Genomic DNA, 23373 nt, shown 5'->3' on the forward strand with positions numbered 1-23373 from the left:
AATCTTCTGGTCTAGGCTGGTAGTTTTACTTGGTAGTAGGGAATAGAGAGAATCCCCCAAAAGCATTAAGAGTAAATTTTGTTTTGTCATCATGATTACCCTGTAGAACTTGGATATACACAGAAAACAATAAAATCATATTGACTCATTACTTGATCATTTAGTGCAGAAGTTGAGGTAGCCCCTTAACTTTGCTTCTTTGTCTCTATGCTAGTTATTAGAAACATTGAGATGAAGCTCAGTTAGTTGTTTTTGTTCCTTTTGAGCTGTTCAGTGGAAGGGGCAAAGACTTTAATGGCTGAAGTGAATTTTTTTTTTTTTTTTTTTTTTTGCGGTACACGGGCCTCTCACTGTTGTGGCCTCTCCTGTTGCGGAGCAAAGGCTCCAGACGCTCAGGCTCAGTGGCCATGGCTCACGGGCCCAGCCGCTCTGTGGCATGTGGGATCTTCCCAGACCGGGGCACGAACCCGTGTCCCCTGCATCGGCAGGCGGACTCTCAACCACTGCGCCACCTGGGAAGCCTTGAAGTGAAATTTTATATCACCTTCATGTTAGCTTAATAATTGAGTATTAGTTGATTTAAAAATTCAAAGGGGAGAAAACCCCTCCAGTCATTAAAGGAGTCCCTGAGAAGGAGGGAGGGGAAAGTGATGGTAACGGTATAAATTTTAATGGCTCTTAATTTTTTGAATGTTTGATATGTGCCATGCACATATTAAATGCTTTATATAGTATTTGTTTAATCTTCCTACACCTTTATGAGGTACTACTTTTATTCCTATTTTCAGATGAGGAAAATGAGGTACAGACCAATTACAAGTAATTTTTCCACAATTATTTAACCAGGATTTGAATGTAGACAGTCTGAGTCCAGAGCTTATGCTATAATGGACTATTCTATTTGGTGACATTCTTTTTTTAAAAATTTATTGGGCCTCCCACATGCGGCGGAGCAGCTGGGCCCGTGAGCCATGGCCGCTGAGCCTGCGCGTCCGGAGCCTGTGCTCCGCAACAGGAGAGGCCACAACAGTGAGAGGCCCGCGTACCGCAAAAAAAAAAAAAAAAAAAAAAAAATTATTTAGTTTATTTTTATTTTTGGCTGTATTGGGTCTTCATTGCTGTGCGCGGGGTTTCTCTAGGTTTGGCGAGTGGGGGCTACTCTTTGTTGCGGTGCGTGGGCTTCTCACTGCGGTGGCTTCTCTTGTTGCAGAGCACGGGCTCTAGGCACGTGGGCTTCAGTAGTTGTGGCACGCGGGCTCAGTAGTTGTGGCTCACGGTGTCTAGAGCTCAGGCTCAGTAGTTGTGCGCACAGGCTTAGTTGCTCTGCGGCATGTGGGATCTTCCTCGACCAGGGCTTGAACCTGTGTCCCCTGCATTGGCAGGAGGATTCTTAACCAGTGCGCCACCAAGGAAGCCCCTGGACATTCTTTACTTGTCTTATCTATACTGGCTCTTAACCGGGATAAGTGTTTTGTTTTTGTTTGTTTTTTGAGTAGTTGAACAAAGTTGCTTGGATGTGGATTTCTCTAATCTCTGTGTTGATCTACAGGTGAGCATGTTAGGGAAAGGATTTGGTGATGTCGGTGAAGCTAAAGGCAGCAGCACCACAGGCTCCCAGTTCTTGGAGCAATTCAAGACTGCTCAGGCCCTGGCTCAGTTGGCAGCTCAGCATTCTCAATCTGGAACCACCACCACCTCCTCTTGGGACATGGGCTCCACCACACAATCCCCATCGCTGGTGCAGTATGGTGAGAAATATGGAAAGTGATTTGAATTCTTTAAGCATTGGAGCATTACTGCCAAGAGGCTGGCAGGAGTAGGGGTGAAGAATGTGTTCTGAAGTGAGGAGGAGAAGGGCAGCCAACTGGCTCTTTTCCCGCAGTGATTTCCCCTGGTGAGATAGGCTCAGTTCAGAAAGCTGGGGCATAATAATTAAATACATAAGTTGAGGCTGTATATCTCTATATCTCTTTTATCACATTTAGCCCTGTACACATTTGCAGTCTTCTGTTGACCTGAGGATGTTTTGGGTTTTCCCTAGGTTTATCTTTAGTATTTGAAAACATCATACTGCCTTTGGGCTTTTCCATTTTAGGACCTTACACTTTAAACATGGACAATTCGTGGATTCCTTTCTTACATAGGCAGGGTAATAGTTTTGATTTGATTAGATTCTGCTTAACAAAATCCAATGATTGCCACCTATAGAAATGAGATTAAATCTTAAAAGAGGACCTGTTTATGTGAGTTTCTGATTCCTGGGGTCCTAATGCATGGCTCTAGAGCAGGATAATAGCATTTTCTTGAGGTTCACGAGCACCTCTGGCCTCATGCTTATTGGATTTCCTCGTGCAGATTTGAAGAACCCAAATGATGCAACAGTGCACAGCCCCTTTACGAAGCGCCAGGCTTTCACCCCATCTTCAACCATGATGGAGGTGTTCCTTCAGGAGAAGCCACCCGCAGTGGCTACCTCCACTGCTGCACCTCCACCCCCGTCTTCTCCTCTGCCAAGCAAATCCACCTCGGCTCCACAAATGTCTCCTGGGTCTTCAGACAACCAATCGTCCAGCCCTCAGCCGGCTCAGCAAAAACTGAAACAGCAGAAGAAAAAAGCCTCCTTGACTTCTAAGGTATATTTGAACTTTTAGATAGATATTATTTTAGGGCAAAGGGGTGTGGGATTTGAGAATTGAGATTGTAAGGGTGTAATTTGGAGGTTTGAAGGAGAAGTTTTTTATTAGTCTTATAGTAAGCTTATAGTAAACCATTACTTTTTCTTCTCTACAGATTCCTGCTCTGGCTGTGGAGATGCCTGGCTCGGCAGATATCTCAGGGCTAAACCTGCAGTTTGGGGCGTTGCAGTTTGGGTCAGAGCCTGTCCTTTCTGATTATGAGTCCACCCCCACCACGAGCGCCTCTTCAAGCCAGGCTCCAAGTAGCCTCTATACCAGCACGGCCAGGTAGAGGAAACAGCCGTCATAAGACTTCTTTTATCAGACCTTTACCAGTTTTTCTAAATCTCTTGCTGATTCCTAGAACTCTGGACAGGCCAAGCCTCTGACTGAGTGAGAGAAAAGTAGCCAATTGTAGCATTTTGTTGAGCACTTTAAAATATTGTTACTAGGTTTTTCCTAACTCTAAACAGAAATGTATCCCTTGGGCACTTCCAGAATGTCCAGGCACAGTTCCTAGAGACATGTACCCCACCTTTAACAGAGTACCTTGGCATCTACCACAGCTAAAAATGCGTTTGACACTTTTAGCCCCTTGGTGTGGACTTAAGCCTACAAAGGGTGTAGCTTTGAACTCCTAGGAAGGAAGTAGCATTAATATATTACACAATTAAAAGAAACCTTTCCAGTAGAACCTTCCCTGCCTCCTCTGATAGCTATCAGGGAAGGCCATCTTAAGCAGTAGAAAATCCTGGAGGAATTTCAGAGTACTAGGGTATTTTTTTCAATCCTTAGAATTTAAAAATAGAGGTGTCTTGCCCCAGCCTAGCTCTGTTGAATCATAATTGCTCTTAATGCATATGAATATTTTAAAAGTTCCTTTCAAGAGAATTTTACTTCATAGGGGTTTTGAGAGGGCCAGGAGCTCAGAATTCCTTAAAATGAACATGAGCAAAAGGTGATTTTTCCCATGTTTAGGGTTCATATTATGATGGTATCAAAGGGACCAAGAGTGGTATATCCTTTCTACTGACTTTTAGCCTCTTTTTCTAATAACAACAGGATGTAAGGGAACAAGAAATTTTTCTCTTCCCTTAAGAGTTGAAAATGTTTTTAAACTCGATTCTTAGCTTAGATCCCTGGCTCTATAGGATGTGGAAATTCCTACTGTTGTCAGGAGAAAATTGTGGCAGTTTCTTTTATTTGTTGCTGGAATTTTTCTTTTTGATTGTAATCAACTTACACAAGTAGTGGATCTCCACTGTTTTAGTATCAGTGGATCTGCTCTATTTGTCTCTCTCAGATTTTCCTTCTCCATTCCCCACAGTGAATCTTCATCCACAATTTCATCTAACCAGAGTCAGGAGTCCGGTTATCAGAGTGGCCCAATTCAGTCGACAACCTATACCTCCCAAAATAATGCTCAGGGCCCTCTATATGAACAGAGATCTACACAGACTCGGCGGTACCCCAGCTCCATCTCTTCATCACCCCAAAAGGACTTGACTCAGGCAAAGGTATTGGCTTCATGAGCCCCTGGGCATTGGTTAGGAGAGTAGTGGGCAAAATCTCTGAAATATTAGTGTTTTACTTCTTGACAAATGGTGCTAAGACACCTCTGAAGTGCTGATTGAGAAGCTGAACCACATTTTTGTGGTTGGTGAAATAAAAGTTCTCTTCATTAACCTTGGAGACTTAGAGCCAGAAGATCATTCTCTTTGCACTAAAGATTCATTTTCTTTAGTAGAATCGGTCTCAATTACCTGTTTTCTCTTCTTGGAAGATCTGTTTGCCAGCCTTCTGTGGGTGCATATCAGTAGACCTCACCTTGCTATGTCTTGGCTTGGTGAGGGGGACAGCATATGCTAGAGGCAATGTGGAGTGACTGTCAGATGCAGCCAGCAGAGTAGGTGGTTTGGCTGAACTGTCATACTCCCACATCCTCCCCCAGGGATCACTGGATTTGGACCTTTCCTGTGTCTGTTTGGGGTTTGGGATCTCTTCAGCAGTTTGGGCATTGCCTTCTGTTGCCCTGGGTCACACAGGGTTGGTATATCTTATTTTTGTTGTTTTTACTTTGTTTGGGTAGTATACATTATGTTATTTCATTAACTTGTAGAATTTCTCTGAAAGAAATTGGTTGACAGAAGTTAAGCTGAGTCAGTGTGCTAACTTGACCTATTCACTTGAGTTTGTCTGTTTCTTATTCCTCTGTTTTTTGTGCCAGAATGGCTTCAGTTCTGTGCAGGCCACGCAGTTACAGACCACGCAATCTGTTGAAGGTGAGTGTTCTCCAGGCTTTTTCCTCTCAGTTGTAGAGTTTTTACTCCCCTGTAAATATTTTTGCATTTTGTAGATTGTTGTGAAAAGAGCCCTGCCTCAATGATAAAAACTTCTGGTATAGTCTTAGCTTGGTTCTTTCTACCTTGCTGTTTAATCTCAAGCTATCATAAGTTTCAGGTTCTCTGTCTTGTAACAGTGATAATCCTCTGGGTTCTCTTTATTGGACAAATGAGATCTGTGCTGTGAAATGCTTGGAATTAAAAAAAAAAAAAAGGAAAAGATTGTACCTAAATGTTAGTGGTCCATTACTAAATAGCTTACACTCTTGTCTTTGGGACAGCCTAGGGCTGTCGTCACCTCTTAGTAACTTCCTCTGATGAGGTGAATTCCTTTCTTTATTTCCAGGTGCTACAGGCTCTGCAGTGAAATCTGACTCACCTTCCACTTCTAGCATCCCCCCTCTCAGTGAAACGGTATCTGCAGCTTCCTTACTGACGACAACCAATCAGCACTCATCTTCCTTGGGTGGCTTGAGCCACAATGAGGAGATTCCAAATAGTACCACCACACAACACAGCAGGTGATTTGGGGTGAGGATGGAGGTTTGGGTTGGTGAGTAGTAATAACAGAGCCCTCTGGTTCTATCTTGTCCTCCCTGCCTAGCAGAGACCACATTAGCTAAGTGGGTGACCCAAAAGCTATGGGAAGTAAAGACAGAGGAGGCTTTTTTCACTTTTTCAACACCCATTCTTGCTTTAACTGCTCACTACCCTTGGCTGGCCATTGTGTTTACCATATGATCTTAGATCTCCTTGGTTCCATATTATGCTTCTTTGCCTATCTTCTTTTTTCTTCAATTGATGTATAGTTGATTTACAATGTTGTGTTAATTTCTGCTGTACAGCAAAGTGATTCAGTTATGTATTTTTTATATTTTTTTCCATTATGGTTTATCTCACAGGGTATTGAATATATTTCTATGTGCTATACAGTAGGACCTTGTTGTTCATCCATTCTATATATACTAGTTTGCATCTGCTAACCCAAAACTCCCACTCTATCCCTCCCCACCCCGCCTGCCGGCAACCACAAGTCAGTTCTCTGTGTCTGGCCTGTGTTCTTGACTGAAGCTCCAGGTCAGGTAACCATAGCCCTATGGCTAATGGCAAGCTCTTTTACCTTTCAGCACGTTATCTACTCAGCAGAATACCCTTTCGTCATCAACATCTTCTGGGCGCACTTCGACATCCACTCTTTTGGTAGGTGTGATGCTATAAAAGAGGAAGTGTGGTCTTGTTTACACTTAAACAACTATCCAACTGTAAGAGTCTCCCAAGAAGGGACTCTTGAAAATTTCTTCATGAGGTGGCAAAATGATAATTCATCTGAAGTTGCAGGAAAGGAGTAAAAAGGATGTTTGAAGCCGAGAGAGGCAGAAGAATCCAGAAATATTGCAGAGCTGTGGGCAAGTTCTCAAAGCCCTGCAAGTGACTTTTTTGAATATATGACTTTTTTTTTTAACACTGTAATTGGATGGGACTTTGTATGGTATGATAAATTCTGTAAGAACATCCCTTTCTAACTGGTACAGCCATTTTCATTCATTGGTCTGGGGTATGGGAAACATGAGTCCTGAAAATAATCAGTTTGAGTCTGGGCATCCTATGAAAGTAGAGGCCAGATGAGAGCTTTTGGCCAAATAATTAATTTCACTGTTGTGATTTTATAACAATTTGTGGAATTAAGCTGAGATGGTAAGGAAGAAAACTAACTTCAGAAGGACCTGTTTTGGGCAAAGGTGTCTGGTTTGTCAAAAGCCTGGGGCAAGGTAATGAGGGTTAAGGCTTTCTCAGGAATCTCTCTTTCCTCAAGTGTACTATTTCAGGTTTAAATTCATTAGAACTTCTACTTCTTTCTAGCTTGTGAACTGGTCTGTTGTGCTGGCCTAGTGAAGAAGAATGTGGGAGAGAAGACTATGATATATTTTTCAGACCTAAACTATCTTCTGTCTCCTCATTGGCTAGTCAGTGTTGGCTTCTAGGGATTTTGTCCCCACTCGCTCTGTTGCCCCTCTGAACAGGGTGATAATGTGCAGTGGGTCTGTTGTTACCATCTTTACCAGATGAATGTTGGGGAATGTGTAGCCAGACAGTATTTAGTAACTTCTTCTAATTACTTTGGCAGAGAGCACCCTAGTACTCTGCCTCAGCCTTTTTAATTGAGAAGTTGGTGTGATATAATCAACAGAAGGGATTGTCTTTCCTGACCTGTTATACTAATCACTGTTTCCTCCTCCTCTCTTCCACTGCACCGCCTTTTTGAAGCACACAAGCGTGGAGAGTGAGGCGAATCTTCATTCTTCCTCCAGCACTTTCTCCACCACATCCAGCACAGTCTCTGCACCTCCCCCAGTGGTCAGTGTCTCTTCCAGTCTCAATAGTGGCAGTAGCTTGGGCCTCAGCCTAGGCAGCAACTCTACCGTCACAGCCTCCACTCGAAGCTCAGTTGCTACGACTTCAGGTAGCCCTGCATAGCAGATGAATTGCATTCCTTTCATCTGGACGAGCAAAGTAATAGTGTGACAAGATAAAAATATAATTTCTCTTTCAGGAAAAGCTCCTCCCAACCTCCCTCCTGGGGTCCCGCCGTTGTTGCCTAATCCATATATTATGGCTCCAGGGCTGTTACATGCCTACCCGGTAAGTGAGACTGAAGGATCTTCTCCAAAAGAGGAAGGTGGTATGGCTATTCTTTATGGCTATGGCTTCAGGTGGGAGAATATAATTAAATAATAAATGAGTGGTTGTCACATGTAAGCAAACAAGTTTTTAATCTTTGTAGTTTTGGAAAAAAAATAATTTTTTAGAGAGGAAGGACTAAACCTAGACCAGGTCCTCTATTGTGTATTTTCTCAGGTGAAACACAACTTCTGGGCCTCAGAAGCCAAAGGCCAGAGTGTCTAACTGGAATCCCTTTCAGTTTTCTTACGGAATTATTTTCTCTAGTTGGATTGATTCCTAATTTCTAAATTAGGAGTAGACCAGAATTCCTAAATTCTGGGGGTCTATGCTGGCTCTGACCTAGTCAGAGTAGAGTTCCCTGACAGTCTGGGGCTATCTGAGAATAGGTGACTGACAGTAGTAGCCTTTTGCTCTGTTGTGTCTTGTATCAGCTTCGTGTATTCAGTGCCTATTAAGATGAAGGATATTTAATTAAAAAAATTTTTTTTAAACATCTGTTTTTCAAACTTATGTTTATCAGGGGATTATGTTTACCAGGCAGGGGTGGCGGGGGAGTGATAAATTGGGAGATTGGGATTGACATATACCCACTACTATATATAAAATAGATAACTAATAAGGACCTACCGTATAGCACAGGGAACTCTACTCAATACTCTGTAATGGCCTATATGGGAAAAGAATCTAAAAAGAGTGGATATATGTTATAAGTATAACTGATTCACTTTGCTGTACACCTGAAAGTAACACAACATTGTAAATCAGCTATACTCCAATAAAAATTTAAAAAAAAACAAAAACTTGTTTTTGCCTTCAGAGAGTCTAGAAGAATATCATACAAATGAAACATCCATTAGCACTTTTTTAATAGCTAACACACTACCTTAGTACCCAAACATTAAAGAGTAGAGTAAAACGCGAATTGTTTCTGAAGGAGATAAATTTTTTTTTTTTTTTGCGGTACGCGGGCCCCTCACTGTTGTGGCCTCTCCCGTTGCGGAGCACAGGCTCCGGACGCGCAGGCTCAGTGGCCACGGCTCACGGGCCCAGCCGCTCTGCGGCATGTGGGATCTTCCCGGACCGGGGCACGAACCCGTGTCCCTTGCATCGGCAGGCGGACTCTCAACCACTGTGCCACCAGGGAAGCCCAGGAGATAAATTTTAAGCCATATTTTGAAGGGCAAAGGAGACAGACAGGTAGAATAAAGCAGGCTATGTATGTATGACTTGTGCGTACCCTACTGCTACCCAGAGGCCAGCCTAGTTGAATCACTGTGTAGCTCAAGGAAAGCTTCAAGACCTTTCATGAATCATGTAATCTCTTTGTATTTCACTTCTTTCTTAAAGAAAATGAAGGAAATAATTTATGTCCTCTTCTTCTTAAGAATGAGGATGAATGTTGATTTATCTTGTCTCTTAGCTCCTTGGTTTGCCACCATCATGACCAGTCCTCATTCATATTGTTACATGTTTGTATCTTTCAGCCACAAGTATATGGTTATGATGACTTGCAGATGCTTCAGACAAGATTTCCATTGGTGAGTATATGGTTGTAGAGCTTAGGAAAAGAAAGTGATCTTAAAATTAATGTTTGGATTATTCCAAATGTTCAGTTGATAAGTCACAGACTTGGCTCTTTCTCAAGCCATACCTCCATACACATACTTTTAAGATATATTAGAATGTACTTCGAGAGTGGTTCTAACAGAAGGTAATTTTTTTTTTTTTTAATCAGAGTTGTGACATCTTTGAAGTAAACACATTTTAACTTGTTCTAAAGCTCAGAGTACTGTGGAGCTCTTGGGATGCTTCCTGTATGTCTCAAACACTTTGATGATTTCCAGAGGAAGATCTGTTTTCTCAGTAGTAGTAGACTATGAGGGATAATATCTAGAGGTTTGAGAATATTATTGGTACTGATGGACTTGAAGTGTTTCCTGGTGGGCATACTTGTAGACCTTGCCTTGACTGTCCCCATGGCCAGGCAGGGGGGACAGTGTATGCAAGAGTAATATGGAGCTTGTGCCAGTTCAAGCAAGCTTAATCAATGGCTGGATAAATTGCAGTACTCCAACATTCTCTTGCTTCTCACCCTGAATGACATGTCCTCACTTCTGGGAATGAGTGGCATTGAGTCTCTGCTCTTTTATCTCTCTCTTTCAGGATTACTACAGCATCCCATTTCCCACACCCACCACTCCGCTGACTGGGAGGGATGGTAGCCTGGCCAGCAACCCTTATTCTGGTAGGATTGGGATGGGGCTGAATAAAGGGAGGTTGTGTTGGCCTTGGTGGCAGAAACCTGATTAGTAGAAGGAAGGGATCCAGTTCTCACCTTAATTAAGATCTTTGACAGAAGTACAAAGTGGATGTGGTAAATCAGGGTTGGTAGATTCAGAATCCTACTGAAGATGGGCATGTAGCAACTTGGCTTCTCATCCCACTTTCTGTTGTCTCCCTGTGACTCCGGATGATGTGTTGACTTCTCAGCTATTCTCTAGCTTTTTCCAGGAAGTACTGTGGTTGAACTGGCCTTCCTCTACTCATCTCTACTCCTGTTCCTTACTCATGTGGCAGTCTCATTGCCTTGCTAGGCCAGGGCCTGACCTATTGTTGACCTTATTGCCCTGTCATTTTCCCTGACCTAGCATTGTTTTTCAAGTCCAGCATGGAGTTTTCCCCATGGAGGGGAAGCAGAGAAGGAAAGGAGGGGGTGTGGGTGGGGAAGAGATGAAAGAAAATAGGTGGGCAGGGAAATCATACAGGAGCTTTATTCTGGGAGCTGGTTTCTGCGACAGTATTGCAGTCATGCAACATTAGTCCTTGACTAGCACTCTGCGGATTGTGTGCTGAGCAGTGCTAAATGGAGCTGCAAAGAAATGGAATTCAAAGCATTGAACTTTAATAGTCTCTGAAGGCTCTCCTGGAATCATGTGAAACCAGAAAAGGAAATTCTGCATTGGTGTTGGGGGGTGAAAGAGGCAGATACATTTAGCCTCTCGTGTCACAGGTGACCTCACAAAGTTCGGCCGTGGGGATGCCTCCTCCCCGGCCCCGGCCACAACCTTGGCCCAGCCCCAGCAGAACCAGACACAGACCCACCATACCACGCAGCAGACATTCCTGAACCCGGCGCTGCCTCCTGGCTACAGTTACACCAGCCTGCCATACTACACAGGGGTTCCGGGCCTCCCCAGCACCTTCCAGTATGGGCCTGCTGTGTTCCCTGTAAGTACTTGGGCTTGGTCTTTACTTGTGGTGAAGAGTCCTAGCCCTGGACACTATGCTAGCTGCTTTCAAGGCTAGATGACTTTTTAATAATTAATGAAGAGGAACAGTTTCCACCTCTGACCTCTTTCTGGCCTGGGAGAGGGAGTGGGGCTGGGATTGGGATAAGGGATTACCCATTCGTAGAATTAGCTAAAGGGGGAATGTACAGCTTTGCTTCCCTCAGACACTCATTCATTCCCTGAACCCATTTTGCTAAGTAAACTGTGGACAGCATACATCAGAGTGGGTAGCCATCTGAATGCCCAGTCTCTGGAGTAGGACGGGTCAGTTGAATGGTACTTTGCTGCCATTTCACTGTAGTTCTGGCCTATTGCTCTTCAGGTGGCTCCTACCTCTTCCAAGCAGCATGGTGTGAATGTCAGTGTGAATGCATCAGCCACCCCTTTCCAACAGCCAAGTGGATATGGGTCTCATGGATACAACACTGGTAAGCTCACCTTGACCCTGGCTGTCATTGGTGTCTGTGGGATGTCATTAAATGAGTTTCAGGGAGGAAGATCTGGTGCTTGAAAAAACAGGGTTGGTGAGGGTGTGCTGCTGCTCCATGTATGATTGTTAATGTCTGCCTGACTTGGGTGTCTGTCTGAGCAGCACCAACAGAGGAGCTTAATACTAGAATGTGTATCCACTACTCATGACGGGAATGCCCTGGCGCACGAGTTGGCTGTTAGAATATGTTGGCTGGCCTAAACTTTGGGTGGGAAGCAGAGGACCCCAAGATTTTACTGAGATGTCAGTGGAGGCAAGTGTTAACATTTAAGGTACTGGTAGTACAATAGGGGATATATATTCACTGAATAGAAGAGTTAACTGGGTTCTTAGCTAGCATGCTGTGGTAGGTTTGACTTAAATCTCTTTGTAGTACTGCTTTTCTCATGTGGCCCTTTTTTATTGCCTATCTAGAGGGCCTGAGATGTGGAGAGAAAGGAGTGGGGCATGAATACTCAATAGAGGGAGAGTTGGACCTTTAGGTTCCTTCATTTGTATGGCTGGTCTCTTTGCAAAGTCCATTTGCACCTCTGATGGCAGGGAGGGAAATACGGGAATCCTCTGAATGGGTGCTGACCTAAAAGATATTTAGCGTATCCCCTGCTCCCATACCTGACACCTACTCTCCATTTTTGGAGGACAGGGAGTAAGAGTCTTTGAATAAAACAATTCCATCTACTTTTTTCAGTGCCTTGTAGATGTGTATGGGGAGGAGGTGGTTGCCATTGCTTGGGGTTGGAGTTGAGGGTTGTCCTTTAAAATTCTTAGCTTAGTTATGGTTACGTGGTGATTTGGATGGAGCTACATCTGTGTTCTTCACCCTTGTATGGGCTCCAGGTGGTTAAAATTGCCCAAGGTTTTCAATTATTGGGAAACTGAGCTGAGCAAAGAGGGCAGTAGGTCTGGGATCTAACAGGTGCAGCTTTGAACTGTGTTGTATGACTTAAGAGTGGGTCAAGATTTAAACTAAAGAAATCCTGAGAGACCCCATTGAGATTTAATAATACCCAGACTCCTTGTGCCTAGGGCCCCCCTCTCACTGAGCAGGCCCACCCTAGTCGTTGGTGGGGAGGATTATAAGCTTTTGTCTTGGAGTGGCCCTATTCCAAGAATATTAGATTTAGGTCTTAGCTGGACCAGGTTCAAGAATTTGAAGAGGTAGATGATTGGTAATAGAAGAAAATTGCATAATGATTTTGGAAATCCTAGCTTCTTACTTCCCTTAAGATTTCAGAGACCTCCTATAACAGCCCTTTAAGAATCCCCAGTTCCCAACCCCACAGAGGGCTCTTTGTCATCCCATTCCTCATCAACCTCTAAATTCATTTATTTTTATGTATTTGATTCCTTTTAGGAAGAAAATATCCACCCCCTTACAAGCATTTCTGGACGGCAGAGAGCTAATTTGGCCCAAGGCTGGGGGCTGTGTTTTGTGTGTGTGTGTAAATTTGCACTGAAGTCTTGTTTCAGAAACCAGACCACTGAGGAGAGCCTGCTGAGCTGTGGCCATGGCCTGCGTGGCTTGGGGAAATGAGTTGGTGGATACCTTCTGGGCTTTTGAACTTGCCCTTCCCCCATTTCCCTCTCCCCCATGTGTCTGACCCTGTCTTACCCATTTCGAATTCAAGCGGTGCAGCACCTCCTCCGAAGCATCAATGCACACACCTGCTGTTGCTTTTGATTTCTGGAAGGCATGTAGTTCCAACTTGTAACAAAATATTTGTAGTCTTCAATAAACTGTGGTATTTCTTTAGCTAACTCTGGCGTTCTTTCCGTGCATGTCTTTCTGGACACTAGGAGCCAATGTTGTGCTGTGGATGAAGGGTGGAGGGTGGCCTTTTCAATCAAACCCCAGCATAGCCAAAGAACTGTTAACTTTTCAGTATGGTGATTTTATTGAGGTGGGGGAGGGGAAGTGGCCTCAGTTCCCAGCCTGTTGACTGGTTAGTCAAGAAAGCTATTTGTAGAAAATGCCCGATTCTCCATGCTTATTATAGCTCTTCACTTTTCCATTTAGATCTTCCCCTTATCTCTGACATAAGCAGAGGAGAAAGGACAAAAAAGTTCGTGTCATGTCATTGTGAAAGGCTGAAGAGATAGTGTTCAGTGCTGTTGTTAGGAAAGTATCTTTCAAGGCTTAATTCCCACATCTGGTTCCCAAAGGCCAAGTGGCTGATTGAGATCAGATAAAGTCATTAGTGACCAGCTAGTTGATGACTCAGGCTGTGGAAACTGTTCTAGCCTGGAACATTGTTCTTAGTCCCTCGATGGCTTTTCAGGGATTGTGGATTATTAGTCGTTTTGCACTTGTGGGTATAGCTAAGAATGTGTGGGAGAGGTTTGGTTAGACATCTCCTTGACTATAGAAATTCTCATCCCCTCTCAGTCGAACTGGTACACCATCAGCCCTTCGTTCATAGAGCTAACTTGGACAGTGAGAACCCTGTCCTTGGTTAATTGGAAACCCAGATACTTCACTTACTTGGTATTTGTTCCCAGCCCTCTGGAGTAATTTTGTACTGTGAGTCAGATCAGCTTTCCCAGGGGCTGCCATGCTGGGAGAGATTGGCTCTCTCTCCTCCCGGCTATCCACATTGTGTTTGTATGATCATCACTGCTTGGAAGTGGGGGTAACCAGCGGGTGTTGACTGTTGGAAGGAAAGCAAGAAAACTCCGTAGTCTGAGGAGATTGCTAATTACTGGTGAATGATAGGTAGGGAAACCAATGCCCATTATTTTCTGGGGCCTCAGATGCTTACACTGAGGCCATTTAGGGCTACTACACAAAGTATTCTCTTTTTTCCAGCATTTCCAGTTGTTTCAACCAACAGGCCAATTAAGGCCTCTAGACTAGAAGCTGTTTTTTAGCTAGTCCACCCTCTGGAAAGGATGAGACTAGGTAGCGGCACATTGGAACTAAATTCCTCCCTACCACCCGGCTTGAGAATCGGCCATTTCTCCCATTCTGTATGGGATGACCAAGTGGTGTCAGCAAGCTGTTTGAGCCTTTGCAGTAAAGATCATTGTCTCTTCTGGTTTCCCTCAAAAATGTTCCATTTATATCCTGTTACACCTTACTCTCAACCCTTCCACACAAACCTCCTCATCAGCTTAGCTTTTTCCACAAATGAACTCTTGTTCTTAAAGTTATGCTTATTACCAGTGATTTGCCAAATGGGCACCTGGGGCTTGAAAAGTGAAGGGAAAAAACTATTCCGTTAGTTCCTTTATTGTCCCCTTTTCCTTCAGTGCCTTTAAAGTGTAGAGTTGATACTTTGGAGATGGGGAAGTATTTTCTCATGCTTGGTTTCTGTAGTTCTGTTCTTTTCCTAGTTGGTGTTTGCTCCTCCCTAGAACTACCTGGACTTGTGATGTGGGAGGGTTCTCCAGGATAAGATGCCACTTCTCCTGGGAAGATTCTAAAGTGGCTGTCCAAGGTGGGCTTAGCTTTTGAAGGCTGCCTTAGTCTAGAGAGGATTTGGGTTCTGGAGTTTGAAGGGAGATTGCTGTTGAATTGTGGGTGAATGGAGAATTCCTCATTTGTGATTTGGTCAGTTTAGTTCTTCAAAAAAACTCTGAACAAAGTGTTCCTAACAGCAGAGGAGAACGATCCAAAGACATAAACTGAAATGCAAAGTTTTTCTGAGGTTTCATTTTATCTCACTTCCTGAAAACTAACAGATCTTTAGAAAGGATGCTCTAAATTCCTAGTTAAATTTGAGTTACTTTTCCTTCAGTATTGGTATACAGTTTCTCAAGTAAGTTGCTGGGTTATTTTACCTGATGGCTTTTTCCTATCCTTGACTTATTGCCCCATACCCTAGGAGGTACAGTATGTGTATTTCAGTTTAAGGAGTACAGATCAAAATGGAGAATTGTACTATTGTGGTTTCCTTAAAATTGTAGTTGGTGGTAGAGAGGTTTTCAACAGGAAACATGTAAGTTGCTGGAGTATGGATTAGAGCTTTTATCTCATGGAAAGGCTGAAGTTGTAAACTAGAATGACAGTTGGATTTTTGTGTTCCACCTAGGCTGTAGGAGAGAGCCTACCCCTATCTACCTTCCTTACCCCTCTCTCTCCATGCTTTGGCTTAAACTGAGCAAATGGAAATTAGCCTTTGCGCCAGCTCTTTAAATCATAAGTCTGTAGCGTAGAATTGCCAAGACTCTGGGGAAGCTGGACTAAGTAAACTGAGGCTCCGAGAATGAAAGTGCTCTTGGGGGTTGAATAGGAGTGCTCCTCTAATACTTACCTTATGCTGTGGAGGCATGGATTTTGAACCTGTTCAGGAGCAGCACTGCAGAACTGAGTGGAGTTTGGGTCAGTTGATGTGAAATGGACGTTAAAAGTTTAATACAATCCTGTTAGGCTTTGGCACAGAGAAGTGTTTTGAAAACCATATGCTAGTGAGGTTTGGCTATATTCCCTAGTCCTCCCCAATACGACACACCTCCCGCTCACATAAATACTCAGTACACATCTGGAAAGGGCAGGAGAACCTAGGGAGCTTTTGTGTCATGAACTCTTATCCCTCAGGACTGATATGAAGCTGGAAAAACAGACCAAAATTCCCTTGCAGTACTATAGCTAGAAGGGCTACACACATCATCTCCCAGGGATGGGGCCAGGCAGCTAGCTGAGCTAATCCTCCTGTCTGTTTCCTCCTCCCCCAGGTGTATCAGTCACCTCCAGTAACACAGGCGTGCCAGATATCTCGGGTTCTGTGTACTCCAAAACCCAGGTAGGTGCCTGGCTCTGGATAGAAGTGGAAAAAGAGATGACATAGAGGAGGTGGAGTTGGAATGATAGAAGTACAGTGAACATGGGAATTCCCTGGCAGTTCAGTGGTTAGGACTTGGCGCTGTCATTGCCATGGCCCAGGTTCAGTCCCTGGTCGGGGAACTAAGATCCTGCAAGCTGAGTGGCGTGGCCAAAGGGGGGAAAAATACAGTGAACAAGAACAACTCTAAGAGAGGTGTCAGGAAATCCATTCTACTAGAAAATGAGTGTCTCTAAATCTCAGTTTCTTGAAGAAGTTTAAATTTAGCTCTCTGGGAAAAAGCAAGAAAAATGTTACAGGAAGCTGCAGTGTGGTAAATTGTTGTGATATGTCATGTGATTTACTGTGCAACTGTCCTGGCCCTTTACATACCCACTCCCAACCTTTTCATAAGTTTCCGAGAGAACAGATATGGAATGAAGGGAAACTAGTTCTTTCCATTCTTTCTGTAAGTATATCTATAAACAGAGTAGGAGAGGACACAACCCAGCAGCTAAAGTGAGGCATCTGAATTATCCACAGATTTGTATTGTGTTGCTCCCCGCAACACACACCATAAATAAGTAAAAGTTTGGTGTAAAGTATTAGGAGTTGTGGTGGAGTTTTTCATGGCCAAGACCATTAACACTCAAGATACCTCAGTGTGTATTCATTTCTTTTGAAATATCCAAGGAGTTCTTATTTTTACCCAGCTCCAGGGGTATCCCTATTTGTGCTAAGAGTAGTTAGCAGATTTCACTGTGTTCATGAATGCTGTTAGAATTTACGAAGTGCTCTCACATCTATCCTCTCATTTGGTCCTTAAAACTGAGAGGTTAATAGCATCCCTGATTCATGTTAAGAGAAAATGAGGCTGAGAGATTAATTTTCTCAGGTTCACAGAGCTGTTAAAGGGTAGAGCTGAGGCTAAGACCTGAATGTCTGACTTCAGGTGCAGCATTCATTCTCTGACACCATGCTGCTTTCTGAGGGTGGGGATCTTGCGTTCAGAAATTCTGAGGATTAGTTTGCTGATCCCTTTTACTCTCTCTTCTCCCATTCTCCTGGATAGCAGTCCTTTGAGAAACAAGGTTTTCATTCCGGTACTCCTGCTGCCTCCTTCAACTTGCCTTCAGCCCTAGGAAGTGGGGGGCCCATCAATCCGGCCACAGCTGCTGCCTACCCACCTGCCCCCTTTATGCACATTCTGACCCCCCATCAGCAACCGCACTCCCAGATCCTTCACCATCACCTGCAGCAGGATGGCCAGGTAATAGCCCTTCCCCCTCTTTCCTTTCCCTTCCTCTTCCTTCCTATACCCTAAAACTACCTCCCCTTTCCTTTTCTTCCCCTTCCTCACCACCACCTTCACCCAATCCTCCCCAGCGCCAGCCATGGGCACACAGCACATACAGACACAAGCGCACACAACACGAGTGGCCGGCAAAGGAGATGTCAGAGAAGAGGCCAGATTGAAACCTTTTTTGCCCAGTTCCTTTGGTGCCTTTCTCCTCCACCTCCTCCCATAGCACAGTTGTCCTCATCCTATCAGACCTGGGTCACACCTCCCCTCTTACCTCTCCCAGCCTTCCCCCCTTCCCTGACATTATAGCTTTCCCTTCTAATGGTGGAGTTCTTTTGTCAAAGTTTGTCCCTTTATTTTCCATATATCCTGGTTCTGCCTCAGCTACCATATTTGCAGATGATTCTCTGTTGCCAGCGCCAGCAGGAGGAGCAGGTAATGAAACTGAATGATGATATGCTTGAACCCACTCCTTTTCAGTCCCCATTTCACCTCCACAGTCTCAGGGAACTTGAAGAGAAAAGATTGCACGGTCACAAATCGGGATACACAAACACAAACACCTTGCTGAGCTCTCTGGCCTCCCGTTCCTCTCTTGTCCTCCTCTCCTCAGTGTCCTCTTTTTCTTTCCACCCTTCCCCGACTCTTGAAACACTTGGTTACCGGAATGGAAAGGATTCTTGGGGCAGCATCTGGAGCCTGGGGCCTCAGACTGTCTCTCTTACCTTTCCTGAAATGGGCTCGCAGATGTGATGTGTGGTAGGGGTGGGGAGCCCTGGGGTGGTGCAGGTGACCTCTCCCCCTTCCTCATAGGTGATTGCGGAGCTAGAATAAGGGCTGCCTTGCTCTCAAAGACAGATGTCCAAATTGAGGCATTCATGGGGATCAGTGAAAGTGAAATCACCTTGTGATCACTCATCTCCAAGAGGCTATAATTCTCTCTAGAGAGTAGCCTTTCCTCGGATCAGGGGAGGGTGGGTTTGGGGGGTGAGGAGAAGGTGAAATTGAAAATTAGTAGAACTGATGCACTATCTTGTCTCTAAAAGTATCCCACCCTCTTTTCATCTTTCCCTTATTTAAAGTTTTAAAGTGTTTTTTTTACTTGTCAGAGGTGCTCTAACTGCTGTATAAAACAAATTTCCTATGGTTGAGAAGTAAGATTCAGAGTAGTTTCTAAGCAAGGGGAATGGGAGAGTAAAACAATTTCCACATTTCCACCTGAAGATGTCATAAATTTGTCCCACTAACTAGACATCTTTTTCCTCCCCATTCACCCTCCCATTCCCCTGCAGACGGGCAGCGGGCAACGTAGCCAGACCAGCTCCATCCCGCAGAAGCCCCAGACCAACAAGTCTGCCTACAACAGCTACAGCTGGGGGGCCAACTGAGGCCCTGACTCTCTTCTCCCGGTCCCATCTTCTGAGAGGGCTTCTCAGCCTGGCAACTATGGAAACAGCATCAAAGAGAGAAAGGAATGTGGGGGGGTTCCACTGCCCCCACCCCCAGCGGCCCATCCCATGCCTCAGCTTCATGTCTGTCCCATTCCCATACCATCCCCACTCTGTTGTATGTATTATAGGATTTGTATTTTCTCCTTTTTTTTTCTTCCTTTCCTCTCCTCCTCCCCCCTTGCATTCAAGGTTATGAAACTTTGCTGTGGGCCCTGCCCTCCCTTCTGCTCCTCCTGTTCACCCTGGTGGTGTGTGGGTGAGGTAGGGAGGGGGGACCCCCAAATATATATCAGCCCAACAGCCCTAAGTCTCCTCCTTTATTATTAGGAAACAAAACAACAACAACAAAAAATGGCATCATGAATATGAACAGCATTGTCAGATGAATTAGTTGAAGTGTTTTTTTTTTTTTTTTTTTTTTGTACTGTGTCCTCAAATTTAATGGATTAATGTGTCTTGTATATATAAAAAGAAAACCTCTACCTTCAGCCTCTGCCCATTCTTGCTCCATCTAGGATATCCTCAGTCTCGTCGATGACCAGCTTGGTGAATAAGTATTACTGTACCAACTGGGCCTTCTCTAGCAGGCCCCGAAGGCAGTGGAATAAAATGAAATCTTCGCCCTTTAAGAACTCCTCTGACCTTAATGTGCTAGTCTTGCCCTTGAGGGCATTCCCTCCCCCCCACCCAAGAATTACACAGCGTGGTGCCTGGAAAGAATCACTGCAAATCTCCATTTCCTCCAGATCTTCAGCAGATTTTAGGCAGTGGAGGGATAGCAGATATTGGGTGGAAAGGGAGAGGGTTAAGCAGGAGTTGAAAGAAATGGCTTTGTAGAATCAAAGTTTAATTTAGATGGATCCAGGCAAATGAACTGGAAAGAAATGAGGGCAACATGCACTGTTGGCTAGCAAAACTGAAGCAGTAGTTCTTACTTCTCGAGTGCTTTCACTTCAAGTAGCTAATATCCAACCCCTTGAAAAGGAGTCTAGAGCAAGGTCAGGGTTGGGATGGAGGTGGGGGTACACAGGGAGGGGGAGGCTTTTAAAGTCAGTGACCTGAAAAAGGGGATACTTATAGCCCCAGATTCTCTCCCAAGACACTTCAATAGATTTCCCTTGCTCTCTTACAAAGTCTATATCCTGGTGGTTGCAGACCCTACCTGAAAGAATTAGGAGAATCCCTTATAGTTATGACAAACTCCTTAATAGCTGGAGAGATGGAGTTAAATCCATGCGTTCCTCTGTCTTAATCTTTTACTCAACTCTGGGGAAGTCACTATACTAGAAGAAGCTTAATGCAGCATTTTGTCCATCCCTCTAATATTAGACTTAATTGTATCAGTCAAGAAACAAACTGGACGGAGGAAAGGGGCGAGGTGGGTTTAGAAGGAAGACGTTGTCCATGGGTGTGGTGAGCCGGCGGTGAGGGTGGGTCTCGGTCCGGTTCATTTGTGCGGGTAGGCTGCCCTCTGGCGGCTGCCTCCGGTGCCATCCAGTGTCAAACCCTCGAAACACCCTGTTGGAGCGGGTTGATCGGCAGGAAGGAGAATTGGCTTAGGAGGCAGGTGATCGTTGGAAAATGAAAATTCGGTACGCCCGCTCCCTTCACAGGAAACAGAGTAAAAGAGAAAGCCTTTGGAACGTGATAGGCCCGTCCGCCCTGCCCCCCACCCAGTCCGGCTTACGGTCGTTTTACGACAGTGTCCGATCGCAGGCTTGCTTTCCGGTAGCGTGGTCTGACGCTTCGCTCAATTTCCGACAGCGTAGCTCTGGCTGCCCCCAGCTGTGGGGTTCGAAGGTTCGAGTCCCACTGCGGGAATGAGCCTCTTTGACCTCTTTCGGGGCTTTTTCGGCTTTTCTGGACCTCGGAGGTGAGAGCGGGTCCGGGCCAGAGAAGGCGGGGCGGGATCCTCTGAGGGGAGCTTGACCCTTGACACCCTATTTTTGGAAAAACATCCTTTTCCCTACTCCTTCAACTCCTGCGGAGAGAACGGAAGTCAACATTGAACACTCGCCCCGCGACAGTAACCAGGGCGGTCGTTAAGAGGAGAGGAAACAGCCGCTTAAACCTTTCTGCAGTCTGGGGTGATGGGCGCGGGTGGGGAAGACAATAGGGTTCTGGGGAAGAGAACAGTGAGCAAGTGAGCAGGACCTTGGGAGAGAAGGGAGGGTTCTGGGGAAGAGAACAGTGAGCAAGTGAGCAGGACCTTGGGAGAGAAGGGAGGGGCTGGGGAACAGTGAAGAAAAGCCGAGCGGAAGCGTTTGGGGGAGCCGCGAGGTGAGGACTGACTGATAAAAACAAAACAAACCCGATGGCCAGTCCTCTTAACCCTCACTTCAGCTTCCTAGATCGCAACTCTTGTCTCACCCATTAGCTGATTTTATGGTTTAAGTAGTGCTGAAATCTTGGCTGATCTGCCTCCACCCCTAGCCACAGAGATCCCTTTTTTGGAGGGATGACTCGCGATGAAGATGAAGATGATGAGGAAGAAGAAGGAGCCACGTGGGGCCGTGGGAGCTCGAGGTTTGAGGGTCCCCAGCCCCCCGAGGAATTTGGCTTCGGCTTCAGCTTCAGCCCAGGAGGAGGGATGCGTTTCCACGATAACTTTGGCTTTGATGACCTAGTACGGGATTTCAATAACATCTTCAGCGAGATGGGGGCCTGGACCTTGCCTTCCCGCCCTCCTGGTGTGTGGATGCCCCGGGGGAGAACCTGTGGTTTCTGCTGGGTCGGTGGGTGAAAAAAGGAACCTGCAGAGAGTAGTTGGGGGTTGGGGAGTGTGAGAAAACTGATGATTTCAAGGAGATTTAAAAGAGTCCAAGTCCCCAGCATCCACCTGCCACCTTTCTGCAGAACTTCCAGGTCCTGAGTCAGAGACACCTGGTGAGAGACGGCAGGAAGGACAGACGCTTCGGGACTCAATGCTTAAGTATCCAGATAGTCACCAGCCTAGGATCTTTCGTGGGGCCTTGGAGAGTGATACAAGAACTGATTCCTCCAAACCAGCACCAGGCTGGGGCTCCCAGAGACCTTTTCATAGGGTGAGTACATCGGGGCCTGAAGTGGGAGCCTGTGGAGAAAACTGACTGCAAAGACTGGAAACCTTGTTGGAATCTTAACAGTCTTGGGTTGGAGTCCTAGGCCCTCCACTTGATGTATTTATCTGTTTTCTGTATTAAGCTTCTTGTAGGATTTTCTTTGGGGGGAAATGTGAGTTCTGCTTTTTGTTTAAAAAAAATTGCTGGTCTAAATGATTCTTGGACAAAGCAGACTTCTTGAGGGAGGACAGAAAAGTATCAGCTGAGGAATGCTTTTTGGTAGAGGGATACATAAAACAGGTAGGAAGGAGGAAGGTGTAAGTAAATAAAGCTATCCTGGCTGGGATTATTTCTCCTGAGGAAAAGTAGTATTGGAACTTGGAAATAGTTTGGGTTCTGTGACCCCCTCAAATTTGATTGAAAGGTGTCATTTGACCTACTTTGGCTTCTTCTGCAGTTTGATGATACGTGGCCTGTGACCCCCCATTCTAGAGCCAGAGAGGACAATGGTGAGTTTAGAGGGAAAGGACATTTACCAGCCCTTTGTTCTCCCTCCCTGAAATTTCTTCCTGCCACACTTGTTCCCTTCTTTCCCTTGGACTCCTTCTTTCTTCTTTCCTCTCTCTGCTCTTCTAGATCTTGATACCCAGGTTTCCGAAGAGGGCCTTGGCCCAGTTCTGCAGCCCCAGCCCAAATCCTATTTCAAGAGCGTCTCTGTGACTAAGATCACTAAGCCAGATGGGGTGAGTTGGGAGAGACGGGTAGAGGGAACTATGGTCAGAGAATGTTCTGGAAAGGGAGACCTATGTAAAGAAATCAGTTAACTCACCTTTAGTGATGTTAGGAATATGGTGGGGGCTTCTCCTTGTAGACAGTAGAGGAGCGCCGGACTGTGGTGGACAGTGAGGGCCGGAAAGAGACCACAGTAACCCATCAAGAAGCAGGTGGCTCTCCTAGGGATGGTAAGTAAAGAGTATGAATCAAAGGGATCCATTTCTTAATTCCTTGGGAAAGGGAAACCCTTAACTCTCCTACCCTTTAATATTATTCCTCTTCTTTGCCCCTGTCTAGTCTCTTTCATTTAGCCTCTGTGTATCACTTTCTTCCTTAGGTCCAGAATCACCAACACCTCCATCCCTGGATGATGCCTTTTCCATCCTGGATTTGTTCCTAGGACGTTGGTTCGGGTCCCGGTAGCCTTGTTAATCCTCAGAGGCCTTTAGGTTCTTTCTGCCTCCCACCCTTTGCTCACCAGCAATGGGCTTAGTTCTCCTGCCACATCAGCACCTTGGGTGTGTGGAACAGTGAATTGGGGGTATGTCAGTATGTCACTCACCCA

General features: G+C 45.2%; 2 protein-coding genes across 21 annotated transcripts in view; both read left to right on the forward strand.

The window, feature by feature from the left end:
• UBAP2L (ubiquitin associated protein 2 like) overlaps window positions 1-19615 on the forward strand; it is a gene marked incomplete at its 5' end in the record, with an annotated part of 38231 nt that extends 18616 nt beyond the window's left edge. For 4 of the 19 annotated variants that reach the window (XM_079697178.1, XM_079697174.1, XM_079697177.1 and 1 more), the window contains 16 exons: window positions 1550-1748; window positions 2356-2633; window positions 2791-2963; window positions 4003-4192; window positions 4903-4957; window positions 5364-5538; window positions 6145-6217; window positions 7283-7478; window positions 7569-7657; window positions 9184-9237; window positions 9863-9944; window positions 10710-10927; window positions 11312-11417; window positions 16154-16221; window positions 17312-17509; window positions 18835-19271. In XM_079697178.1, coding sequence (XP_079553304.1) covers window positions 1550-1748; window positions 2356-2633; window positions 2791-2963; window positions 4003-4192; window positions 4903-4957; window positions 5364-5538; window positions 6145-6217; window positions 7283-7478; window positions 7569-7657; window positions 9184-9237; window positions 9863-9944; window positions 10710-10927; window positions 11312-11417; window positions 16154-16221; window positions 17312-17509; window positions 18835-18930 — 2250 coding nt within the window. In that variant the 3' untranslated portion in view covers window positions 18931-19271. Of the gene's footprint in view, window positions 1-1549; window positions 1749-2355; window positions 2634-2790; window positions 2964-4002; window positions 4193-4902; window positions 4958-5363; window positions 5539-6144; window positions 6218-7282; window positions 7479-7568; window positions 7658-9183; window positions 9238-9862; window positions 9945-10709; window positions 10928-11311; window positions 11418-12833; window positions 13031-16153; window positions 16222-17311; window positions 17510-17926; window positions 17978-18834; window positions 19272-19508 lie in introns of those variants that run through there. The other 15 variants (XM_079697171.1, XM_079697172.1, XM_079697173.1 and 12 more) reach the window with 8 other exon arrangements.
• Window positions 19616-20813: 1198 nt separating this feature from the next.
• HAX1 (HCLS1 associated protein X-1) lies at window positions 20814-23373 on the forward strand (the record flags this gene model as incomplete). Of its 2 annotated transcripts, none has more annotated exons than XM_079697093.1 (7): window positions 20814-20866; window positions 21427-21683; window positions 21850-22037; window positions 22492-22543; window positions 22671-22777; window positions 22906-22996; window positions 23146-23373. In XM_079697093.1, the coding sequence occupies 7 exons, from the start codon at window positions 20814-20816 to the stop codon at window positions 23229-23231; spliced, it is 834 nt and encodes a 277-aa protein (XP_079553219.1). In that variant the 3' UTR covers window positions 23232-23373. The 2 variants fall into 2 exon arrangements, with proteins under 2 accessions (XP_079553219.1, XP_079553220.1); XM_079697094.1 differs by having other exon boundaries at window positions 23152-23373.

This window comes from Hyperoodon ampullatus (genome assembly GCF_949752795.1).
Source record: "Hyperoodon ampullatus genome assembly, chromosome: 2".
NCBI classification, from domain to species: domain Eukaryota; kingdom Metazoa; phylum Chordata; class Mammalia; order Artiodactyla; family Ziphiidae; genus Hyperoodon; species Hyperoodon ampullatus.